This window comes from Leptonotus elevatus, chromosome 1 (genome assembly GCF_054856555.1).
Source record: "Leptonotus elevatus isolate MCC_2025b chromosome 1, RoL_Lele_1.0, whole genome shotgun sequence".
Taxonomy (NCBI): domain Eukaryota; kingdom Metazoa; phylum Chordata; class Actinopteri; order Syngnathiformes; family Syngnathidae; genus Leptonotus; species Leptonotus elevatus.
Window position 1 is genome coordinate 12780462 of NC_141239.1, and position 21673 is coordinate 12802134.

Sequence of the window (21673 nt, forward strand, 5' to 3'; positions counted from 1 at the left end):
ATATATATGAATATTTACATTTAAATTTGAATCCAATGCAGTTACATTAATCATGTACATTTTACTGAACATGACCTGATCAAAACAATAAATAATAATTACAACCACAGCACTATGTAAATAAAGTGGCAAAAACACTGGGCTCCTCTTGGGGTACTCTGAATAACAGAAGGGTACATTTGCATTTGGTAGCCATATTTTAAAGTATCGATACATGGTTTTATGAATCAATATTGGGCTATGGAAAGGAATATCAATTTGATATCGATAAATCGATTTTTTAAACCCAGCCCTAGTTACAAATAATTTCCAAGGCATTAAATACACATTGTGATCAATGCTGAATATACTCACATATTAAGTTATAAAAGGGTGTGCACACTTATGCAACCACATGATCTATTAAAACAATTTCTTTTTTTTCTCAATTGAGTTGTACAGGTTATATGTCACAATAATGGCGGGAAAAGGTTTGAAACCACAAAAAACAGATATTTGAACAGGGGTGTGTTGACTTTTTATATCCACTGTATGTTAAACAAAGTGACTTGTTGCCGTAACACTTAACAACAATTACAATCAAAGCAGGAACGTGCCCCCGCTGTGGGACAATCAAGTCAAAGAGAGCGAGAAATGGCGGCTGAAGACTCGAACAGCTTGGAGAATTTGATAATAAACGGCTGTCGAGACCAAGCGGGAAAAGACGGAGATGAATGTTGACGTTCCGGGAAAGGAAGAGGCGTCAGAGTGCGCGAGAAGAAAAAACGGGAGAAAGATTATCCAACAGGAGGGAAAATGGAAGACAAAAGGGAAAGAGAGGTGGAGTGGGAGGAGGGGAGAAAAGGGATTCTTTAGAGCGCCAGCGCTGCTTAATTCCTCTGCAGGGGTTCAAAGAGGCTGTGTGTGTGTCAATGTGGTCTCTAATAACCTGTGAGAAGGAATGTACACACACACTCACACATGCGCACGCATGTGTGCGTGTCTGTGCCTGGGTTGACATTTTCTCTCAGCTCCATTGTTCCCTCCACCTACCTCACCTTGACATCAGAGGCAGCACGACTCATTACCAGTTGGGGGGGGATGAAAGCAGCTGATGGCAAGGGAGGGCTGGGGGGCGGCGAGGGAGGGATGGAGGGGTGGAGGAGAATGGAAGGAGGAGGCTGAGGTCGGACACCTCAACTAAACCCTCCCCACTCGGCTACTGTGCAGCGACAGTGACGGAGCTGGAAACGCTCGGTTTAAGTCTCAGTTTTGCTTCTCAGAAAGAGGAAAAGAAAAGAGGCTTGCAATTGAAAAATTTCCGAAGCTATGACTCAGCAACCGTGATAGGATTGTGTTGCTTTCAAAGAGGACTGAATGAAAGCGTATTTCCTGGCTGACTCCGGATACGATGTTTTTAGTTACTGTTGCTGTGGGGTGAACCATTTCGAGACCACCATTTGACCTCAGTCTGCTTTAACCTGCACAGATAGCGACAGTCCATCCATCCATTCCATTTTCTTAACCGCTTGTCCTCACAAGGGTCGTGGGGGGCGCTGGAGCCTATCCCAGCCGGCTTCAGGCAGTAGGCGGGGTACGCCCTGAACTGGTTGCCAGCCAATCGCAGGGCACAGAGACAAATAACCATCCATCCACACAATCACACCTATGGACAATTTGTAGTGTTCAATTAACCTGCCATGCATGTTTTTGGAATGCGGGACCAAACCGGAATACCCGGAGAAAACCCACGCAAGCCCGGGGAGAACATGCAAACTCCACCCAAGTGGGCCGAAGCCCGAACTTGATCTCACGTCCTCTGCACTGGGAGGCGGACGTGCTAACCAGTCATCCAACGTGCCACCGCTACAAGTGACCTGTTTAAGTCTTAGTTATGTTCGTCAAAAAAGGCTACAAAGGGGGAAAAAAAAAAGACTGGCTTGTATATATGTCATGTATTTCTAAAGCTGAGTCGGTAACCGTGACGAGATTGTGTCAGTTTCAAAAAGGACTGACTCAAGGAGAAGTTCTCCCGGTCTCAAGCCTTTGTCACAATGCCAGTTTTTTTTTTTAAAAAGTTTGTTTTAAATAAAATGTTTCTTGTAAAGTTCATTCAAATTTACTACTGCGCTAGCGTAGGCAATTTTTAACCACGGCGAATTTTGTTGCTGTCGAAGGAACAGAATGTCGCCGTAAAACTGACGACTCCAAGTTGCCACCTTCGAGTGGCAACAAACTTAACGATAACATCGGCAGGTAACGGGACAAGCAAGGTGTTATTGGTGTGCTTCTCCACTCATGAAAAGTGACATCATTTGTTAGGGTCTTGATTTACACATCTCAAGTTGATCACATTAGCCACAAGCATCTGTATATACACGTCTGATAAAAGCACATCGTCTCTTCATGACACAAACAAGTCTTGCTTATTAAGAGCACTCGGCAATTTGCCAGTGTGTTTTAGTTGCCAACAAACACCGGTTTTGCACCTTTTTTCCGTTTATTTATGCTACGTTATTCACTTATCACTTACTAGGAGTCTATATAGCAAACCTACTTCCAATTGACATTCATGTGACTGATGAGAGAAGCAAATTAATTTGCTGCACAAATTTGACTGTGCTTACACAGACAGGACCAAGCCCCACATGGACATCATTCACAAATTCATCAACTGATTCGGATCAGATAACATGAACCATAACTCATTATCATCATTATAGTGCACACCAAATAAATGGACCAAGACCAAGTAAGCTGTGATGCGGCCCGTTCATTTCAGCTCAAGTGTGAATGCTGCACGGACCAGGGAAATATTTTTGTCATGTCATATCGTACAGTATATCAGAAACGACATCCAATCATGTTTTATTGATGTCGTGATGACAAAATCTGGACTACTTATTTAATTGCAAGGATCCACTGACTGATTAAACAAAAACACAGAGTTGACACATCCCCACCTGCAGGGCGGCGCGAATGCAACCATATGTCGACGACATGCGTAAAGGCTGAAAAGCGGGGTTGGAATGCTGTTTCCTACCTGGCGTCTGGTAGTTGAGTCGTCTCATCTCCACGGGGTCCGACGAGTTGGCCAGCAGGATGTCTTTCACTCCACCAGAGTGCTCGTCCTTGGGCAGGGGCGACGCCCGCTTCCTGGGGAGAGAGACAAACAACAACACTGCATTAAAGGGGCGTCCGACTGCTACGCAGACATTCATCTGCTTAAGTGGAAATGATGAGATGGTTGAGAGTGACAGATTATTTCTCTTTGCAATGCTTGCAAAAAACTGAGTTAGGCAACTTCCTCAGGGGTCCCTTCTTAATTTAAAATACCTTGATGGGGAGATGTTTGACAATTAGAAGGATCTATAAACCTAAGTAACAACAATAATAAGCATTATTATAATGATATATTCTTGAATAAATTACCCAGACAGCTTCTACAAATGATTCAATCTTGACTAAACTTTCTCTGTGAATCACTGTTTGATTCAACCTCCTGGACAGATTGAATTTCTGGAATCTGGAACAAATGGTTCTTGGCAGGAACGTCTGAGAAGGATCCATTTGTGACTGAACTTCTTGATTGGATCTGTGTTTGGTTGAATCTCCCAGACGGATCAGTTCTTGACTAAACTTTCAAGATGTTTTAGTTTCTGACAAAATCCTGAATTGATCCAAGTTTCACTGGACTACCTGGAAGGATCAGCTCATGGCCGAATGATACATTTTTACCTAAATGTTATTGTTGGATAGCATTTCAATGGATTTTATTAGATAGATCAGTCTTGAACTTCCTGGAATGAGGGTTTTTGAATTATTTTAAATAGGTGATGGTTTGGCTGAACTTCCTGCTATGATCCTGTTCATAACTGAACTTCCTGGTTGGATCATGGTATGACTGCAATTTTCTGGAAGGTCAACTGAGGTTAGGGTTAATAGCAGCTAGCTACTTTTGGACTTGATTGGATAGATCAGTCTTAAACTTCCTGGAATGATGGTTTTCGGATGATTCTGAATAGGTTTGGCTGAACTTCCAGGTATGATGCTATTCTTAACTGAACTTCCTGGCTGGACCACAGTACGGCTATGGAAGGCCAACTGAGGTTAGCTAACGTTAACAGTAAAGCTAGCTCCTTTTTTTTGACGATGACTTGATACAACGTGAGAAAGGAGAGACATTAACCTCATTAGTCTCACAATTAAGGCGATAGAAACGCCATCATTTTCCTGGAGTGGTCTGGTCTAAGCTGGGTTTGGATATAGGACAGCTGCTGTGTGGGCAAGCGTATATGTGCATATGTGTGATTTTCACAGTTGTGTGTATGCGTGTGTGCCAACAACACGTTGTGTTTACAGTCTTTCCGGAGTGAGAGGAAAACAGGCGGTTGCTGTAATTAGCTCATCAGCTGGGTGGCACAACACCGGATAATTGAGACCGGTTTTGCAGCACCTGTCTCGCCTGGCGAACCTTAACGTGGACTCGGCCCCGCTCGGCTTAGTCGACCGTAACTTCGTCCATCAGGTGGACAGGCCGAATGTATTGTAAAGTTCAGACGGCCAGCATCTGTTGACATGCGCACACGCATCCGACATAACGGGCCCTCTGACTGCAAATGGAGACACCCTGTGGAAATTTCACATCTCACTGCACCCCATAAAGCGCAGGTTTTTAGGCCTTCTGCTGAGAAGACGTACAGCTGCCTGAACCCGCACCACCTGTTCCGTTAAACGGCGGGGTCTTAGGCTAATACTAGCACCGTGACGGATAATCTAAGACAAGCATGTCTTTCCTCTATTAGAGCCAGACTGTCCAGGAAGGCGGTTGACGACTTGTGCATGTGTGTTCTGGTCTGTGATTCCCATTTATTTACATGACATTTAATCCTCATGTTATGTGGTAGGTCAGATTGACCCATTTAAAAAAAAGGTGAAATGGACCTATTGTAAAAGAAGTAAAAAATATTAGTAAGTTTGTTAATGATAATAATGTCAATTTTTGTGTGTCTGACATTTTTGGATAATTAAACATGTCCCATGCAATGTGACCCTGGAGCATTATTTCCAGTCCTGAGTAACAAATGCAACAGGAGGGTTAAGCGCTGGCCTCCAGCCATCATGGCAGCCATTTCAATAAGGTTATTCATGTCATGCCTAAAGTGAGTGTGAGAATCTACTTGTGTGTTGGAGTATGTCAAGTGTGTGTGTGTGTGTGTTTGTGCAGTAAGCGGTATTCTTAATGAGGGCAGAAAAAGCCCTTTGTTAAGACTTCTGCCTGGAAGAACGGGTCTCTGCGGATAATGTCAGCTTCAAAGACGGGAACATTTCTTTTTGCGGCACTTTTCCCCCGGCTTGGCATTTACTTGACAATGGGCCATTCTGCAGCCGTGTGCTGCCTTGGCATATTCACATACGGCGGGGGAAGGATCGCTGGGGTCGCATGCCGACGCTGGATGGATAATGAAGCACAGCACGGGAAGACAGGACAAATGTGATGAAGAACACGGCCAACACATGTGGAACATGCACATGTAAAGCCAACCTCAAATCCCACACCTTCCGTGACTTGCTTTAACCTGGATTTCAAAGCAGACTGCTGCCTAATGTTAAAATGATGCGTTTGTCGGACCTTTGGAAAATAGTTTTGACCCCATATCTATCTCCAACTACGGCAATCCTTCAGGTTAAAATCTTAATTTGGACTGATGGGGTTGAACTTTTCACTTATTCAAAGCATGCAAGCAGCAATTCACACATTTTACTCATACTAAGGCATGTTGTTTATTGATTATAGATAACGGTGCATGAGTTAGCTTTAATATTTCTAGTTTCATATTTGTCCACAAGATGGTGCTACTTTTGCCTCATTCAAAGCATGCAGCAACATCTCACATCTTTTACTCATGAACTGATATACTAAGGGAAGTTGTTTATTGATTATGGATAACTGCATGAATTAGCTTTAACATTTCTAGTTTCATATTTGTCCATAAGATGGTGCTACTTTTGCCTCATTCAAAGCATGCAGCAACATCTCACCCACGTTTTTTTTTGTTTCGTAATAGTGTTTATCTTAGATGTCTGCATTCTGCATTAATATTTATCGAGCAGATGGTACAATTTCTACCCCCCATTCAACGCATGCAGTAACTTTTCACAGCTCTTACCATTTCCCATACGGTTGCCTCATTACTCAACTGATCAGCGTATATCGTTTGTCTGTGTTGGATAATGGTGTGAATGTAAATATAAACTTTCACATTTTTAATTCAACAACATTTCACACCTTTTACTGTTTTGTGTAAGGGTGTTTCCCCATTGAACCGGTAAGTGTGTGTTGCTTATTGATGCTAGATAATGATACCTATGTAATATTTGAAATAGTAATTTAAATATTTGTCCACCACATTCAAAGCATGCAGCAACATTTTAAAGCTTTTACTATTTTCTGCAATGGTGCCTTGTTACTGAATGAATAAGTGTATGTCATTAGGGCCCGAGCAGCTATCGCTGCGAGGTCCTTCTTGTTTTTGGAAGAATTCTTCTTCTTCTTGGTAAACGATCACATTTTTGGGGACCTAAACATTTATGAAAACCCACCAAACTTTGCACACCCCTCGGGCTCGGTGAATAATTTGATATTATGAAGTTGCCATAGCAGCATAACATATAGCGCCCCCTAGCGTGGAAAAATATGCACCAATCACGGCACTTTTGACAGAGGGCTACGAAAATTGGCAGGCACTTGAAGCGCCCCGAGACACACAAAAAAGTCAGTGGAAGCCATATCCTAAAATGTACAGGAAGTGAGTTATGAATTTTTGAATGTCCAATTTTGGCCCATTTTTGCACATTCACTGTGGTCATTCTTTTTGCCCATTTGCCAACAGTTTTCATCCGATATACTAACTTGGCATGGATCATCTCAAGACCTGGGACAACAACTGGGGAAAAAAATCTTGACTTTTTGAAATACTATATGACTATATGAAATACTCAATTTCTGCCTTTAATATTTCCTTAATCAAAAAAGAGGAAATGCTTAATAACTCCGCTGTACAAGCTCCAAAAAATCCCAAACTTCTCATGCATCTTAATAGCCTGAAAACATCTATATGATAATATTCAGTTATACATGTAGCGCCACCTAGTGGTGACAAAAATGTCATACTTTAAATTTGTATCTATTGTGCCAAGTCCGTTTGAGGGATCCAGTTGAAATGTTGTTCGAAAAGCCTTAAGATGTTGATCATGCCCAACACCGACTATTGTAACTTTTCGCCAAAGGGCGTGGCTGTTACGGTGCAGCTAAGTCTGATGATTCACCATGACAATAAAAGCTGCAGTAACTTGACCCAGATGATCCTATCTTTTCAAACTTTCACACATTCAGGTCTGAATACATCTACGAACTTATATTTATTCGTACTGATAATGCCATCTACTGGCATTTTTATTTATTAAAATTTTTTCTTTAACTTTTTTCACGAACCACGTTAACTGGATTTACCTCATATTTGCTCAAAAGAATGTTTAGGCCTTCATGATGTCATACCACTAAGTTTGTGAGTGTTTGCGAATTGCTGTGGGCGTGGCAAGGTACTGTTCGCCAAGAAAACAACGCCGATTTTGAGGGCCTAAACATGCACAGAAACTCATGAAACTTGGCACACACATCAGGCTTGGCAAAATGAGCAACATTTGACTGTGTATTGGGCGATTTTTACAAAAATTACTCACTAGCGCCCCCTAGAATTTTTAAACAAAGCAGCCCCGGTTGTACGTTTAAGTAAGATCTACAGAATTTTTTGGGGGGTATATGAGGGAGTTCAAGACCTACAAAAAAAGTCTCTTGGACCCATATGCTAAAATAAACAGGAAGTGAGTTACGAATTTTTGAATGTCCGTTTGTTGCTGATTTTTGCACATTTACAGGGGGCATTCTGTTGCCCATTTCTCTTACACATTTGATCCGATTGACTTCAAACTTGGCCTGGACCATGTCAAGACCTAGGCCAACAAAAGGGGGAGAAAATCTTGAGTTTTACTATATGACGGGTCAGGACATCATATTTTTTGTTTCATATTTCCTTTTCCATGAAATACGTAATAATTCCCCGGTACATGCTTAAAAAATTCCCAAACTTCCCTTGTATGTTTATAGTCACGACCTGAAGGTATCTCTATGACAATAGTCAGTTATAAATATAGCGTCACCTAGCCTTTGGGTCGACCAAAAAAATTACGACACATAAGGTATTTTCATATTTGTACAAAATGTTGATACTTTTGTAAGTAAATAAAGTTAATAAAGTAAGTACTTTTTATTTATTTATTCATTTATTATGTCCTCTATGGACAATAAAAGCAATATTGTGCTATGAGTAAAACTAACGATGATGTGTGTATATGTACTTTAAAATCGGGGCAACTCATTGCCCAAAAATAAAACGGAGGCTGATTTTTGAAGGTCTTAACATTGACCAAAACTCATTGAGCTTTGCACACACATCACACCTGGCCCAAAAAAAATGTGAAGGGTTATTATGTCATTTTCAAATAATTTCTGCTTCGAATGTGCAACTACCCAAACGTGCCAGTACCCCAACGTACAAGTACCCCAAAGTGGCCCTTTATAGCTGCCCGCAGCTCTAGTTTCTTGATGTTGTTGATGTTGGTGTGTTTCTTAAGAGTCCACGTTGCATTATAAACTAATTTCATGGGACTTGTTTTGCCCTGTTTGTCAAAGATGGAGTCTGTTGCTTCCCGTGCCTGTTAAAACTCGACAAATATGACTTGACACAGCAATTTAGTCTGCTTTCCCTCCATTTTGTCATCATTTTGCACGTGAGAGGAAACAGACCCACAGTGACGACCACACAACACAAATGGAGGACACATGACTGCTGATGAGTGACAGTACCCACCTCTCCTGTTTGCTGCGTTCATGAAGAAAAGGGAAGGGGATTAATAGGCAATTGTTATCCTCTTGTTTTAATCCAACTCTTTGAAAATGTCAAGCATGAGGCCACTTTTCCATGAACAACCCTATTGCAGGTTCTGAGTCTGGCAAACGCACAGGTAGCAATAACAACCGCTCCGGCGAGAACTCAATTATCGCTTTGTGTGTTTTAGTGGCAGCAAAAATAAAAAAAGGGCTCACAGCTTCCAGCCCACACTCCCTCCTGTCAATCTGTCGGCGTGAAGAAAAGGGCTACGGCGGAGGCGCAGCGGTGGGCTGTCTCCAGGCCTGATATCAAGCTTAGGCGAGTCTCTTAGTGGACTGTGGGGATGCGCAGGGGCTGACTGGAGAACAGGATGGCTTTTCAACACTTGTTGTTCTTATGAAATGTAATGACTCATCAGGATAGGATCGTCAAACAATGGTCAATTGAGGGAAGAAAAAAGGCACGATTTGTTCCCAACAACAAGTAATAATCCGCATTTATCTTTACATAAACAAAGGCAATTATCTGTATTCCTTTCATTTGGACTCCTGGTCCACAATTAATAAAGGGTTAATATACGCCAAATATAATTATTTGATGTGTATCGTTCGTAAAGATTGAGTTAAGTGAAATAAAATAGTAATACGTAAATAATATTTTGCAACAGCAGTTTTTGGTGGAGTGACAATTTTTGGGTGAGTAGGCGAGATATTGTGGCCAATATAATAAAGAGTTTGACATCATGGTTTGTTGAGAAACATTTTGGATAAATACAATTTTTATATTTTTCTTATCGGAACTATAGGTTTGAACGTGCCGCAAAAAGCAACTAGGAATGACATGAAAAATAGCAAATATTTTAGTTCCATTACAAAATCATGCAACCACATTAGGCTACTAGTCAACAGTCCGATGAATTAAGAAGCACAATAAGCACGTTGGGCCTTTCAAAAAGTGAAGATCACAGATCATTACTTGACATAAAAAAATCAAGAGAGCCACTTACTTCTTAAAGAGCAGGATGGCTATAACCACACTGATGATGAGCACCACGGCAAACACGGGGCCCATCACCCACAGCATTTCCGTCTGCTCCGCCCCATGAGCCAGCGACTGCGTGGTGACCTGGATGAGGTCCGAATAAGGACTGGCTGAAAACGTCATCTGCTGGGAAAAAATATGTGAAGTCAGACTTCAGAACATTTCAGAGATTTGTTGTATAACAAAAGATAGCTTGACAGCTATGGATAGTTGAGCTACAGCCATTCTATGGTGAGTCACAATTATTCAGCCTTTTATGACGGACGTGTGGAAACAGGAGTTCAGAACATGCAGTGAGAGAAACAGGATTTCAGAAAATCCCAAACATTAGTTGAGCTACATCTAATGCATCTTCCAGTCAGAAAAGTATGAATCAAGGAAAGGATTAATCTTTGCCAATTTCATTGTACTGTAAACGCTAGTAACTAGCTAATGCTAGTTATTAAGTGACACACCGACTAGAAATGCTTCTCATTGCCTATATGAACAATTGGTGTTTCGTTTTCCCTTTAAAACAATTGACCTCATATCTTCCTTTCGAATGACAGTTCACACATTTAAGAGGAAAATGTCTAAACTCATCATTGAAGCCATTTCATGTTTTCGCAACCCTCTGCCTTGGTCAAAAGACATGTAATGGTTGTTTTACTGATGGTGTAATGTGAAGCATCACTGTGAAAACTGTTCTATGATGACCTGAGGTCGTCACGAGTGGATGATGGAGCAAGGAAAAAAAAAAAAAAAAAAAAAAAAAATGGACCTAACCCCAAACAGAAGCTTGCCTGGCTTAGCATGTGTTTTTCCACCGCTTCACACCAGAATGATCCAAGGCAGCCAGATGAGACTTTAGCAGTGTGAGCAAGGGGAGGCAGAAAAATGTCCCTCCTACCCTCGGGTTCCGCTCAAGATAAATAGGGGGCATCACCTCTCCTTCATTAGTGTGCGCGGCATGACGGTTGAGCGAGGGGTGGTGGGGGCGACGACGGCGACAATGGCGTGTAAATGAGACGTCTCCCCCTCCCTGGTCCTTCGTCTTCAAATGACGGCGAGGAGGAGGAAGATGAGGCAGAGGGGGAAAGGTGTGAGCTGGAGGTACAGCGGGAGAGCGAGGTGACAGACGAGAGCGCGGAAAAGCTTCTCATCATTAGAGCGCAGCGTGCCGCTCATTGCGCGGCAAGGTGGGGACGCGGTTTGGGAAGGGAGGAGCGCCATGGGCGACAGATCGCGGGCCCTGGCGGAGAGAATCTGGCTCCCAGCGTGCGGCGGCACCGGCAGGCGGCGGTAATCCGCATCATTAGCGGCACAGCGGCCCGCTCTGCGGCACAAAGGCAGATATTAATTGGAAAGATAAACCGAGATGGGCTCAAAGTCGCATATATACTTCTGTTATCGCAACTTGAGCAGAGAAAATGTGAGCAGCGGGTGAGTGAAAATGTGGACACACACATACAGTACACACAAACACACGAGAAGTCAAGTGTGAAAGTGAAAAGGTGACAAAAACAAGAAGGATGTGACTGAATTAATGAAGCTCTTATTGCAATAATATTTTTTTGCCAATAGAGGGCGCCCAATAATCTTTTCAGGGTGGGACCAAGATGTTCGATCAAGCACTGACTTTATGAGGCAGACTTATTGGAGTAGTGCGTTTTATGCGGAGTCATCAAATGTTGTTGCCATGCTACACTGAAACGCAATAAGGAAAACTTAAGACCCTCACCATTTAGTGTTGTCCATATTTCAAGTGCATAAGGTTCAAGTATGGTAGAGGTCGACTAAAATCTGTTGGGAAGTTTGCGTATAAGGATCCCAGGAATGAATCCAAATGACCCTAAGAGGCCGCTTCAAACCAAAATGGCAAACTTCCTGTGACTTTTCAGGCATGGCTTCTTATGATAAGACACGCCAAGCAAATTTTATGTTCAAAACGAAAACTGGCTTCAGGGCCTGAATTTTCAAAAAAGACACGGAGGATGCAACCAAATGGAATCTTTGAACAAAAATGACCATAAAATGGCTGCTTCAAACCAAATTGACCGACTTCCTTGTCTTTTCAGGCATGTGTTCTTGAGACTTTTTTGTGGATCTCCTTATGTTAGACATGCTGAACAAATTTTATGTTCAACTTCAAGCATGCATGCATTTAAAAAACAAACAAATCAAATTTGATTTAAAATCCTGCCAGGAAGTGACCAACAATAACTCTAAAATGGCTGCTCCAAACCCAAATGGTAGGCTTCCTGTGTGTTTTTAGAGATTGATTCTCGAGACAATTTTGTGGAACTACATGACTTGTAAATTTTATGTTGAGAATCTGCCTCTGTGGACTGATTTTTCTAAATATTCCAGGGGATGTTACAAAATGTACACTTTGACTAAAAAATTTACCTAAAACCAAAATGTCCGACTTCCTTTGGCTTTTTAGGCATTGGTTTTTGAGACAGGTATGCCAAACAAATTCCATGGTTCTAAGTGAAACTGGCATCAGGGGCATAACTTTCCAAAACCTTTACTTCAATTTTGAAGAACACCTGGAAATAGATAATAATAATCCTAAAATGGAGGGCTCTAACCAAAATGGAAAATTTTTGGGCATAGGGGTATGCTCATGATGGATAGGCATACCACATTTCATGTTCCTCAGTAACCATGCTTTGCAGAGGGGGGGGGGGGGGGGGGGGGGGTCGACACGACGCACATGTGTGTATAAACGCGTTCGTAGTGGGCTCCTACTACAATCTGAGTTTTATATGCTTAAAACACCTTAAATGTGAAGGTATTTAACGCTTAATGTTGATTAAGAGTTTGGCTGCTGGAAAGGGCCCGAAGAAACCATGTCCAACTAAAAAACCCACAAAAGAAGCCGATGAAGCGCACGGGAGCGATATGCTAACCGGGCTAGCTGCTTGCCCTCAGCCGATACCGCGGCCGTGCTCGCTGCCATTGGGGAAATGAGCCAGAAAACGGACGAGAGATGTAATGCTTTGCAGTCCGCTCTGGAGGAAAACCAGGTCATTTTGAAAGAGCATGAAGAAGTTTGTCTGCGGTGGAAGAAGCAACCAGTGACCATGACTAAGTTGGCTAAACTGGAGCAACAGGCTGCGCGGCTGGAAGAAGCTAACAAGGCTTTGCAGGCAAAAGTCACCGACTTGGAGGCTCGTTCCAGACGACAGAACATTAAATTCGTGAATCTGCCAGAAAATACCGAATTTGGGAATCCAGTGGACTTTGCGTCAAAGTAGATGCCGTTGCTTTTTGGTCATGAGCACTTTCCGAAGCGTGTTGAAGTGGATCGGGCTCACAGGCTAGGTAGCCAGCCAGCTAAATCTGCTAACAAGCCTCGTATTTTGATAGCGGGTCATCGCACGGGTTTCATCTATCTTGTTTGTCTTCGGGTTATCCATGGCAACGTGACAACTACGTTCAACACACCGGAGAAGGTGAAGAAATTCGCGGATAATTTGGTGACCAACAAAGAAGATTGAAGAGAACTTTGGCGCTGGACACTGATTACCTCATGCGATCCACATTTGATCCTTGGCCACTTTGCAGTTTTCTGGTCACATTGAATGATCATTTCAGGTAACACTTTCTAAGGTTTTAAATTTTTGAGTTAACCAAAATAAGTCCTGTTTTTGAGTTAGTTGGATGTATCCTCCTTGCTGATTTCAAAGCCACAGTGGTGCCTTGTTTTTTCTTTAAGTCAATATACGTTAGCCGTTTTATTTTAGTGACAATTTTTTTTACCCCATTCAGAGGAGTACACTTTAGGAGGGAGTTAATTGTGTTTTAACAGCTTAGTGGTTTAATTACTAAGTACTGTTAGAAGTACCCCTTAGACAGATGTTAGTTGTTGTTTTGGAAAGTGAGAGATTCTGTGTATGTTTTGTATATTTGTTTTTTTTTGTGTTCACATGGAGTACTGATTTGGACTACTTACATAATCATACTTTTGCTCCCTCATTTACGGATCCTGTTTTTAGAGAATGGAGCCAGATGGGTATAGAGTCAATTCAAACTTTGTATATTGATAACAAATTCTGTTCATTTGAACAATTACAAATAAAATGTAATTTGCCTAAATGTCATTTTTTTAGATTCTTACAATCGAGGAGTAATGTCAGGCAGAGTATCCCAACATTCCCTTTGTTTAAAATCTTAATGGGGCCCCCAGAATCTAAAAGTTGAATCTCTTCATTAGTAAAAAAAAGAAATTTGAGCAAATATACTCATTCCACATCATTGATTAAACAAAAACGGGAAGAGGATCTCAACATTACAATTAGGGAGGATATATGGCAGAGAGCGCTGAGTGACATTCAAAAATGTTCTGTTAACTCTAGGCTACAGACATTTCAGTATAAAATAGTTCTGAGGTTATATTATTCAAAGGTGAGGTTAAACAAAATATTCCCACAAACATCACCTCTATGTAAAGATGTAAGCTAACGGATAGCAGATTAGCACATCAATTTTGGCTCTGCTTAAGGATTCAAGAATTTTGGTCTTCATTATTTAAATGATACTCAAAATAACCATTGATCCTGACCCCATATTTGCTCTGTTTAGTTTCATTGCAAAAATTGGGTTATGATAAGACTTTTGTGGTTGCTTATGACATAATAATAGCCAAAAGGTGCATCTTGAAATTATGGAAGTCTGATGTCCCACCCCACTTTGAAATCTGGCTTAGGGAATTTGTAGGGGTGTTACACATAGAAAAAGTAAGATACAAGGTATCAGGCAACCCCCAAAAGTTTTGTATTGTATGGAAGCCAATTTTAGAACACTTGAAATTATAGTCGACCCCTACTCCTCTCCTTCTGTCATCATTTGATGTATATGTGGACTTAAATTATAAAAACAAATAGGATAAGTACTTCAAGGTGTTTGTGTTTTTGTATGTATGTATGTATTGCAATATGTATAGTGCACATTTTTGTTTTTTTTATATTTACATTTCTTCGTCTCCTATGTGTCAAGGTGACACTTAGTGGAAAGCCAACAATTGACAGGAATTGATAGTCACTGTTTGTTGTTCATTGAAAACGTTTCTAAATAAACATGGTAAAAAAAAATAATGATTCGCAGACAGTATCAGAGGCACAAAATAAGTAGGGCACCGACTGCCCCCCTCCTGAGTAGTAGTATGTGCCTTACCCAAAATTGTATCCTGGCATTTTTTTGGTGCAGTTGGGTAAATAAATGCCCCTGACCACAAAATGAGCAACTACAGTATTATACAAAGACACTTAGTTGCTTTGGACTGAGAAGGCACATTAAAGCTTTTGAGTGGCAGCGTAATTACTGCGAGGCATTTGCAAGTCGAAACATAAAGTGGGAATGAGATCACAGCATTTAACGCTGTGAAATGTTGATTGGATTTATATGACTGAGTCGCAAAGAAAAGTTTACCAGAGCCGCCATGGCCTTCTTGTTTACAAGCTACACGCCAATGAGCTGAAACGCTTGACGACACGGAATGTAAAAAAAAAAAAAAGAAAGGGAAAAAAAGGGAAAGAAAAAAAAGGTCTCTTTATTGCAGCGAGGCCGAAGAAGCAGAAAATGACAATGGTCAATTCATTGTGATGCCTCTCACTGGATCTGCTGCGTGACCAGGCTTTTATCAAATTTGAGTGATTTCAGTTCAATTGGATGATCCCAAGTCCTCTGCCGTGACAGATGAAAAAAAAAAATCCTCTTCTGTTCAACAACGGCCTTCCTTTGCGATCTTCCTCTCAAAAATCACAGCTGCAGTCATTTGTTACGCCACAGGGTTAGAAAAATAAAAATAAACAAAAGTTTATTTTCCCAGGATCCCCCATTGGGCCACATCGTGCTGCCCGTTACTACCCTACGGTCGCAACAGGAAGCCCTTTGTTGCCTGTCCCGTAAGTGTGTCATTGCTCATTTGTCCCTGAAGATAATCGGAACCTCCGCACATCACTCAGAATGAGTAAGAACTGATCTTATCTAGTGTGTTTATGATGAGACGAAATCTCATCGGGTGTTTCTGTGACAGGTCAATTGTCTTCTTAACTGGACCTTGACAACTTATCTTCAAGTATGTGAAACTTCTTGTTTGATACGGGCCAAGGATCCAATTGTCTTCTTAAGGACCCCGCTTAACTGGACCTTGACAAATTATCTTCAAGGGTGTGAGTATTCTTGTTTGTTCCAGGCCAGAGACGGTCTTTACAAAGGCTTGACTTAACTGGAACTTGACAACTCATTTTCTTAAGTGAAACTTTTTGTTCATGACAGGCCAAAGACTAATGGTCTTCAAAAGGACCCCGCTTGACTAGACTTTTGACAACTTATCTAAAGTATCTGAAGGATTGTGTTTGTAATGGGACAAAGACTAATACCGGCAGTCCTGTTTTTACTCACACACCTCTCCTGGCTAGGCTACGTCTCGGGTACTACCTCGTTAGCTGGGAAATGTTATGTTCGCCTTAGTCCTTTTGTCATATTGTGCCAGTACTTTTGACATGGAACCGCAACATCAGGGGGAAAAGCAGGGAATTCATGGAATTCACGGGCAGAGTGAAAGGGCCTTATCAGGGTCCAGTCAAATGAGGTCGAGGACCTGCGGGAGTGGCTTTTTAGTAGGGATGGGCAGGTACCAGGTGTCTCATTTCAATGGATCGGTGGCCATTTTACGATCAGGAACTAAAAATGACATGCATGGCTAACAGAGCATTTTTCTAAAAGAACTGTATCCATGTTGATCCTCTCATACGCCCATTACCATGCAATGCCTTTAAGTATATGTATGTCTATATATGTATAAGGTTTATTTTAATGCTTAACATGCATTATTGGTGTGTTGCTACCAACATTATACATTTATTTGCTAACTGAATTTCCACATGGCTGACAGAGCGTTTTTCCCTTTTGAATTCTATCCATGTCCATCCTTTCATATGCCCATTAAGATGAAAATTATATACAGTAACTATATGTATATTTATAAGGTTTATAATAATGCTTAGAGTGCGTTGTTACATGTTAGCGTGCTGCTAGCAACATTATATGTGTATTTGCTAACTCAATTAAGGTGGTATGATGACTTTCTACATTACTATATTTCATGCATAAGATTTAGAGCTGTCAAAGGATAGAATTTTTTTAAATCAGATTAATCACATCTTAAAATTTTGATTAATCATGATTAATCACTTAATTAAAAACGGCTTTTTAATCAACATTTTATGCTCACCAAATTTGAAGAACACCTGTTTTGTGTTAATTCCTTCAGTTAATGTTTAATGTTATGTCATTTAATGTTATGAGGACATCTTCAAACATTTTTTGATCCACTGCACACTCTCATCGTCCTCTTTTTCTAATCAGTTAACAATAATTCTGACATGAACAAATATTCTGAATGTCATATGCAAATATTTATTAAATGCTTTACTTTAATGCAATGCTCTGCCCTGTTTACTGCTCAAACACAATCTGTGCTACCTATAACATAACCATCCACTGTCAAGCTAAAGCATAATCTGCGGGCAAAATTAATAGTGTGATTATTTTGTGTTAATACATGATTAATGCAATATTTGTTTGTGATTAATCAATGTGTTAACACTAACTTTTGACAGCACTAATAAGAATAGTGAATGGTGTTATTTAGGCCTATTTTTCCCTATTGCAGTATACAGGCAACATAAACATAGCGCTTCTACTTACTTAAGTTTCAAATGAATCCTAAATTCAGAGTTGTTTGTCTCTTTAAAAATACCTGTCATTGCTTCAATAGACATTTTATGTATCAAAAATTAAGTAGCATTGGTCTGAAAAAAGTGGTACCAAACATGCACACTTTTTTTTGTGATTTATAGATTCAAAAATAGCATGCATGAACAATTGGTGGAGTTTTCAGCCGCAAGTAGTAACTCCCACGCTCAAGTAGCAGCTGATGAAAGCTGGCAGCAAGCAAGGAGACAACCCGAGTAAGAGATGTTCTGCTCGTTGCACTATATCCAGTCTGTGATCTGGCCCGTGGGCTACATACCACCCCCCACACCCACCCCACCTCGCCACCATCCCTGGAGCTCCCAATCCGCAGTGCGCAGGGAAAAATACCAACACATTTGTTTCGACTGGCTGTTGACCCTGCAAGCCTCTTGTCTTTCCCAAAGTGGCTTAAATAAGCCGCAGGGGGGCGTGCAGTCGCAAAAACAAACACACACGTGCAAAGACGGCCATTATGAGTCTACTTGCTGCCTCCCCCGGGGAAGCCCACGCTCTGCTCCTCATCAGAGCGTGACACAGCCAGAAGGGAGGCGAGAGGAAGTCATTGAAGAGACAAAAAGTGGAATGATCATGTGCCCCTTCCACACTGCGCATCAGACAAAGCCTCGGTACAGCTGGCATTTGTCCGCCTGTGCCTTTCATCCAGAACTTGCACAAGTGTGCGTTCACACGGCCATTGCGGCTTGACGCATTCGGATGAATTGTTGCATGGGAGGGACTATTGCTTTCAACACAAAGGGGCATGGCCAGTGAGTTGCGGGTGGAACTCCCAGCTATACCCGTGCATTTTCCACTTCTGATACCACGTCCAAAGGCTGCAAATTTTCGAGACAGCTTTCAACGTCCCACCTTGCCACATCACTACCTTACATACAAGATAGTGAGCCAGGAAAAAGCTGTCTTCATGTGGCCAGTGTGAGAGGGGCTACAGATGTCATTCCGCCTCAGTTACAACTCTGATACTGCGTCGGAAACTGGCAAATTCATGGCTCGACTTCAATGGCCCATCCCGAATGTGTACCTTACCTACAAAACAGCGAGCTGAGACTAACCTGGCTAAAGCTGTTCCACGTCTGATATTGGCTCAAACCAGGAAAAGGTTCCACCTGTTACGATTCTGATACGACTTTGCAAGCAGGAAAATTTGAGGTTCAGCTTCACTGACTCAAGATTTTCGTGCTCTTTATGAAACACCTTAAAGTCAAGTCAAAATTTTCTTTACAATATGTTCCATGCGCTCCACTAGACTACGGTGTTCTTATTACTGCACTATCATTATTGCACAGCAAAATCCACCAGGTGGCAGCCATTTTGAAACTGGCTGTCGACTGAAAATGACATCGCAGTAGCTAAGGAGAACGCCACACGACCAAACCCAGAAAGCAGGTGAGCTGCGATTGGTCATTACCTGAGAACAAAGGCTCGATGGCCCTCACATTCCGTACAGACGCTGATATGACCAGGCCATACAAATTTCATAAATGAATACAATGAAATCAACACATTCTTGTTTTTTACCCAAATATTTGAGATTCATTCAATTAATGCCATCAGGTAACGCAAAGAAGTAACATTTTCTTAAAAAACGTAAATAATACACTAGAGCTCAATCATTGCAACATATCCTATATCATGAATATACAGAGCCAGTACCGGTTCGAACAGGACCACCCCAATTTGGCTCATGGGACTACCACTCAAAAAGGCTTAAAAGGAATCCCGACTGTAATGACAAGTTTGCTCTAAACTAGTTATTTGGTTGTTACTAACATAACTAGGAGATTCATTTTTCAAAAATAATTTCCAGTTTAATCCATTTTGTAGAAACTTTATTTAGCGGCGCAACGCATTCAGTGCGTAGTGACGTAGGATGGCGGCTGGCTCACCTATAAAGAAAGCAAGGTAAGTCTTCGTAGCGTTCCTAAAGGGACGATCAAAACTCTTGAATGTGTCTGGTGAATGACGACAGCATGGCGTGGGGGAGGGTCACTCCGATCGCATGTTGTTTCTTTAGGAAAGCTGCGGAGGCTTACCTTGCTTTCTTTATAGGTCTGGCGTTTCACATTGCTTGGTAGAGAGCCTGCCGCCATTCTACGTCGCAACGCAAATAACAGCAGCAGCGTACGTTCAAATAATGTTTCTACAAAATATATTAAGCTGGAAATATTTTTTGAAAAATTTATCTGATAGGTATGTTAGTAACAACCCAAAAAAATAATATAGAGCAAACGTCATTACAGTCGGGGTTCCTTTTAAAGTGATACTTGACTCATTGAGCCATTTCCAGCAGTAAAAAGTATAAATATTTTGTCTATAATTAATGTAATAATTTCATTGTTTTTCATGTACAATTAATACCTTTAAAAACAAAATTTTCCACTTGCTGTCGACTGAAGATGACATCACCTGTGCTGAGGAAGTAGGTAACGACCAAACATGGCTTAGTTTACTGACCAAACCCAGAAAAATCAGAGTCTCCGCCGCAAATGCATATACACGAGCATTTGGGGTAGAAATCAACAAAATTCTGTTTTACTGTTGTGGGATCACAGTGTGTGGTATATTTACGGTTTCAATAATTAATAGAGGTTATTGGAAAATGTTATTTTTTTCTTTTGAAGGGGGAGTTCCTCATGGTTTATCTTTATTCATGTCAGTGCTAAGTCCCTATGAACTGTGAATACTGAGGGTTTACTGTATCACAGCACTATAAAACATTGCACAAGTATTGTTTTTATATATTGTAGGATACAATAATATACAATTACAAGACATTAACTACAGTCATCTCTGCTTGTGCCTCTCATCCCAGGCTGTGCAGGACGAAAGGCCTCCCTCTTTTTTTCCCGCCCTCTCTGTGGCACATCACACACTATTTCATGCTAGCTCCCCTCCGTCGCGCGCCTCTCGCATTAAATGATACTGTTTATACACAGCAGCATCTATCATCCCATTTCACACTTCCCCAGGCTTGTTTATCCGCCTCAGGTTCTGGGGCGACGTGAAGGCGCACTACTCCCTCTTCCTTTCTTGCTTCCTTCCTCACTTTGCCGTCTCCTCCAAGCTTGGCAGCTTGCAGCCGTTGCGAGACAAAGGTATATTAAAAGTCGGGCGCTGCCCTTTGATCCACGTCTTGGTGGCGGCGAGGCGAAAAAGCGGTGACGTAGTTTAACGTCTAATAACGAGTTGTTTCTACAGTTAACAAATGCCTGCCGAGTCGCTTGCTTCTGTGATGCAATCAGCGACAGCCGCCTCGTAATCACCACCTTCACCGCGCGCCAGGACCGGTGCAATAATAAACTGTGCTTACAGTACAGCGTATACTGTTATTAGATTCTTTTCACGTACTTTTGAAGGCGAGGAAAAACAAATTCTGTGTGATTTTGACGCAGTGTGCTGCAACCCACAGATTTTTTTTTTGTCAAAGATTTGGACTGATGGTTCAGTGAGAGGACAAGCTCTGTAGTTCTGCCGGGGAAAAATAATCTCATTTTCAATGCTAGTTCCAGTCTGACTCCTGATATAATTAACTTAAGTGTAGAGCCACTATGAGTAATGACTTTCGCTAATCTCAAGCCGCGTGACTCACACAAACACGTGTGAACTTTGGGGTGGGTATCGTGGTAGTTTATTGCATATTAAGCACAAGTTCAATAATAAAAGACGAGTGCTCCGATTGTGTTTGTTCTACAAACCGTAATTCCATTGTGTAAAATACAAGTGAAAAAAGAATACAATGACTTGCAAATCACTTTCATTTTTAAATGAATACACTACACAGACAAAAGATGTTTAATATTCAAACTGATGAATGTTATTATTCTTTTTCTCTCATTTTGAATTGATGTCTGAAACACGTTCTAAAAAAAGCTGTCAACAAAGACTGTGAAAGTTGAGGAATGCTATAAAAAAAAAACACTGTTTGGACCATTCCACAG

General features: G+C 41.3%; 1 protein-coding gene across 12 annotated transcripts in view; it reads right to left on the minus strand.

Moving 5' to 3' along the window:
- The window catches only part of LOC147180940 (receptor-type tyrosine-protein phosphatase F-like), a 255476-nt gene that overhangs the window by 26672 nt on the left and 207131 nt on the right, over positions 1-21673 (minus strand). For 11 of the 12 annotated variants that reach the window (XM_086074986.1, XM_086075071.1, XM_086075061.1 and 8 more), the window contains 2 exons: positions 9937-10097; positions 3023-3135 (listed from right to left, as the gene is read on the minus strand). In XM_086074986.1, coding sequence (XP_085931112.1) covers positions 3023-3135; positions 9937-10097 — 274 coding nt within the window. The remainder of the gene's footprint in view (positions 1-3022; positions 3136-9936; positions 10098-21673) is intronic. The other variant, XM_086074996.1, reaches the window with a different exon arrangement.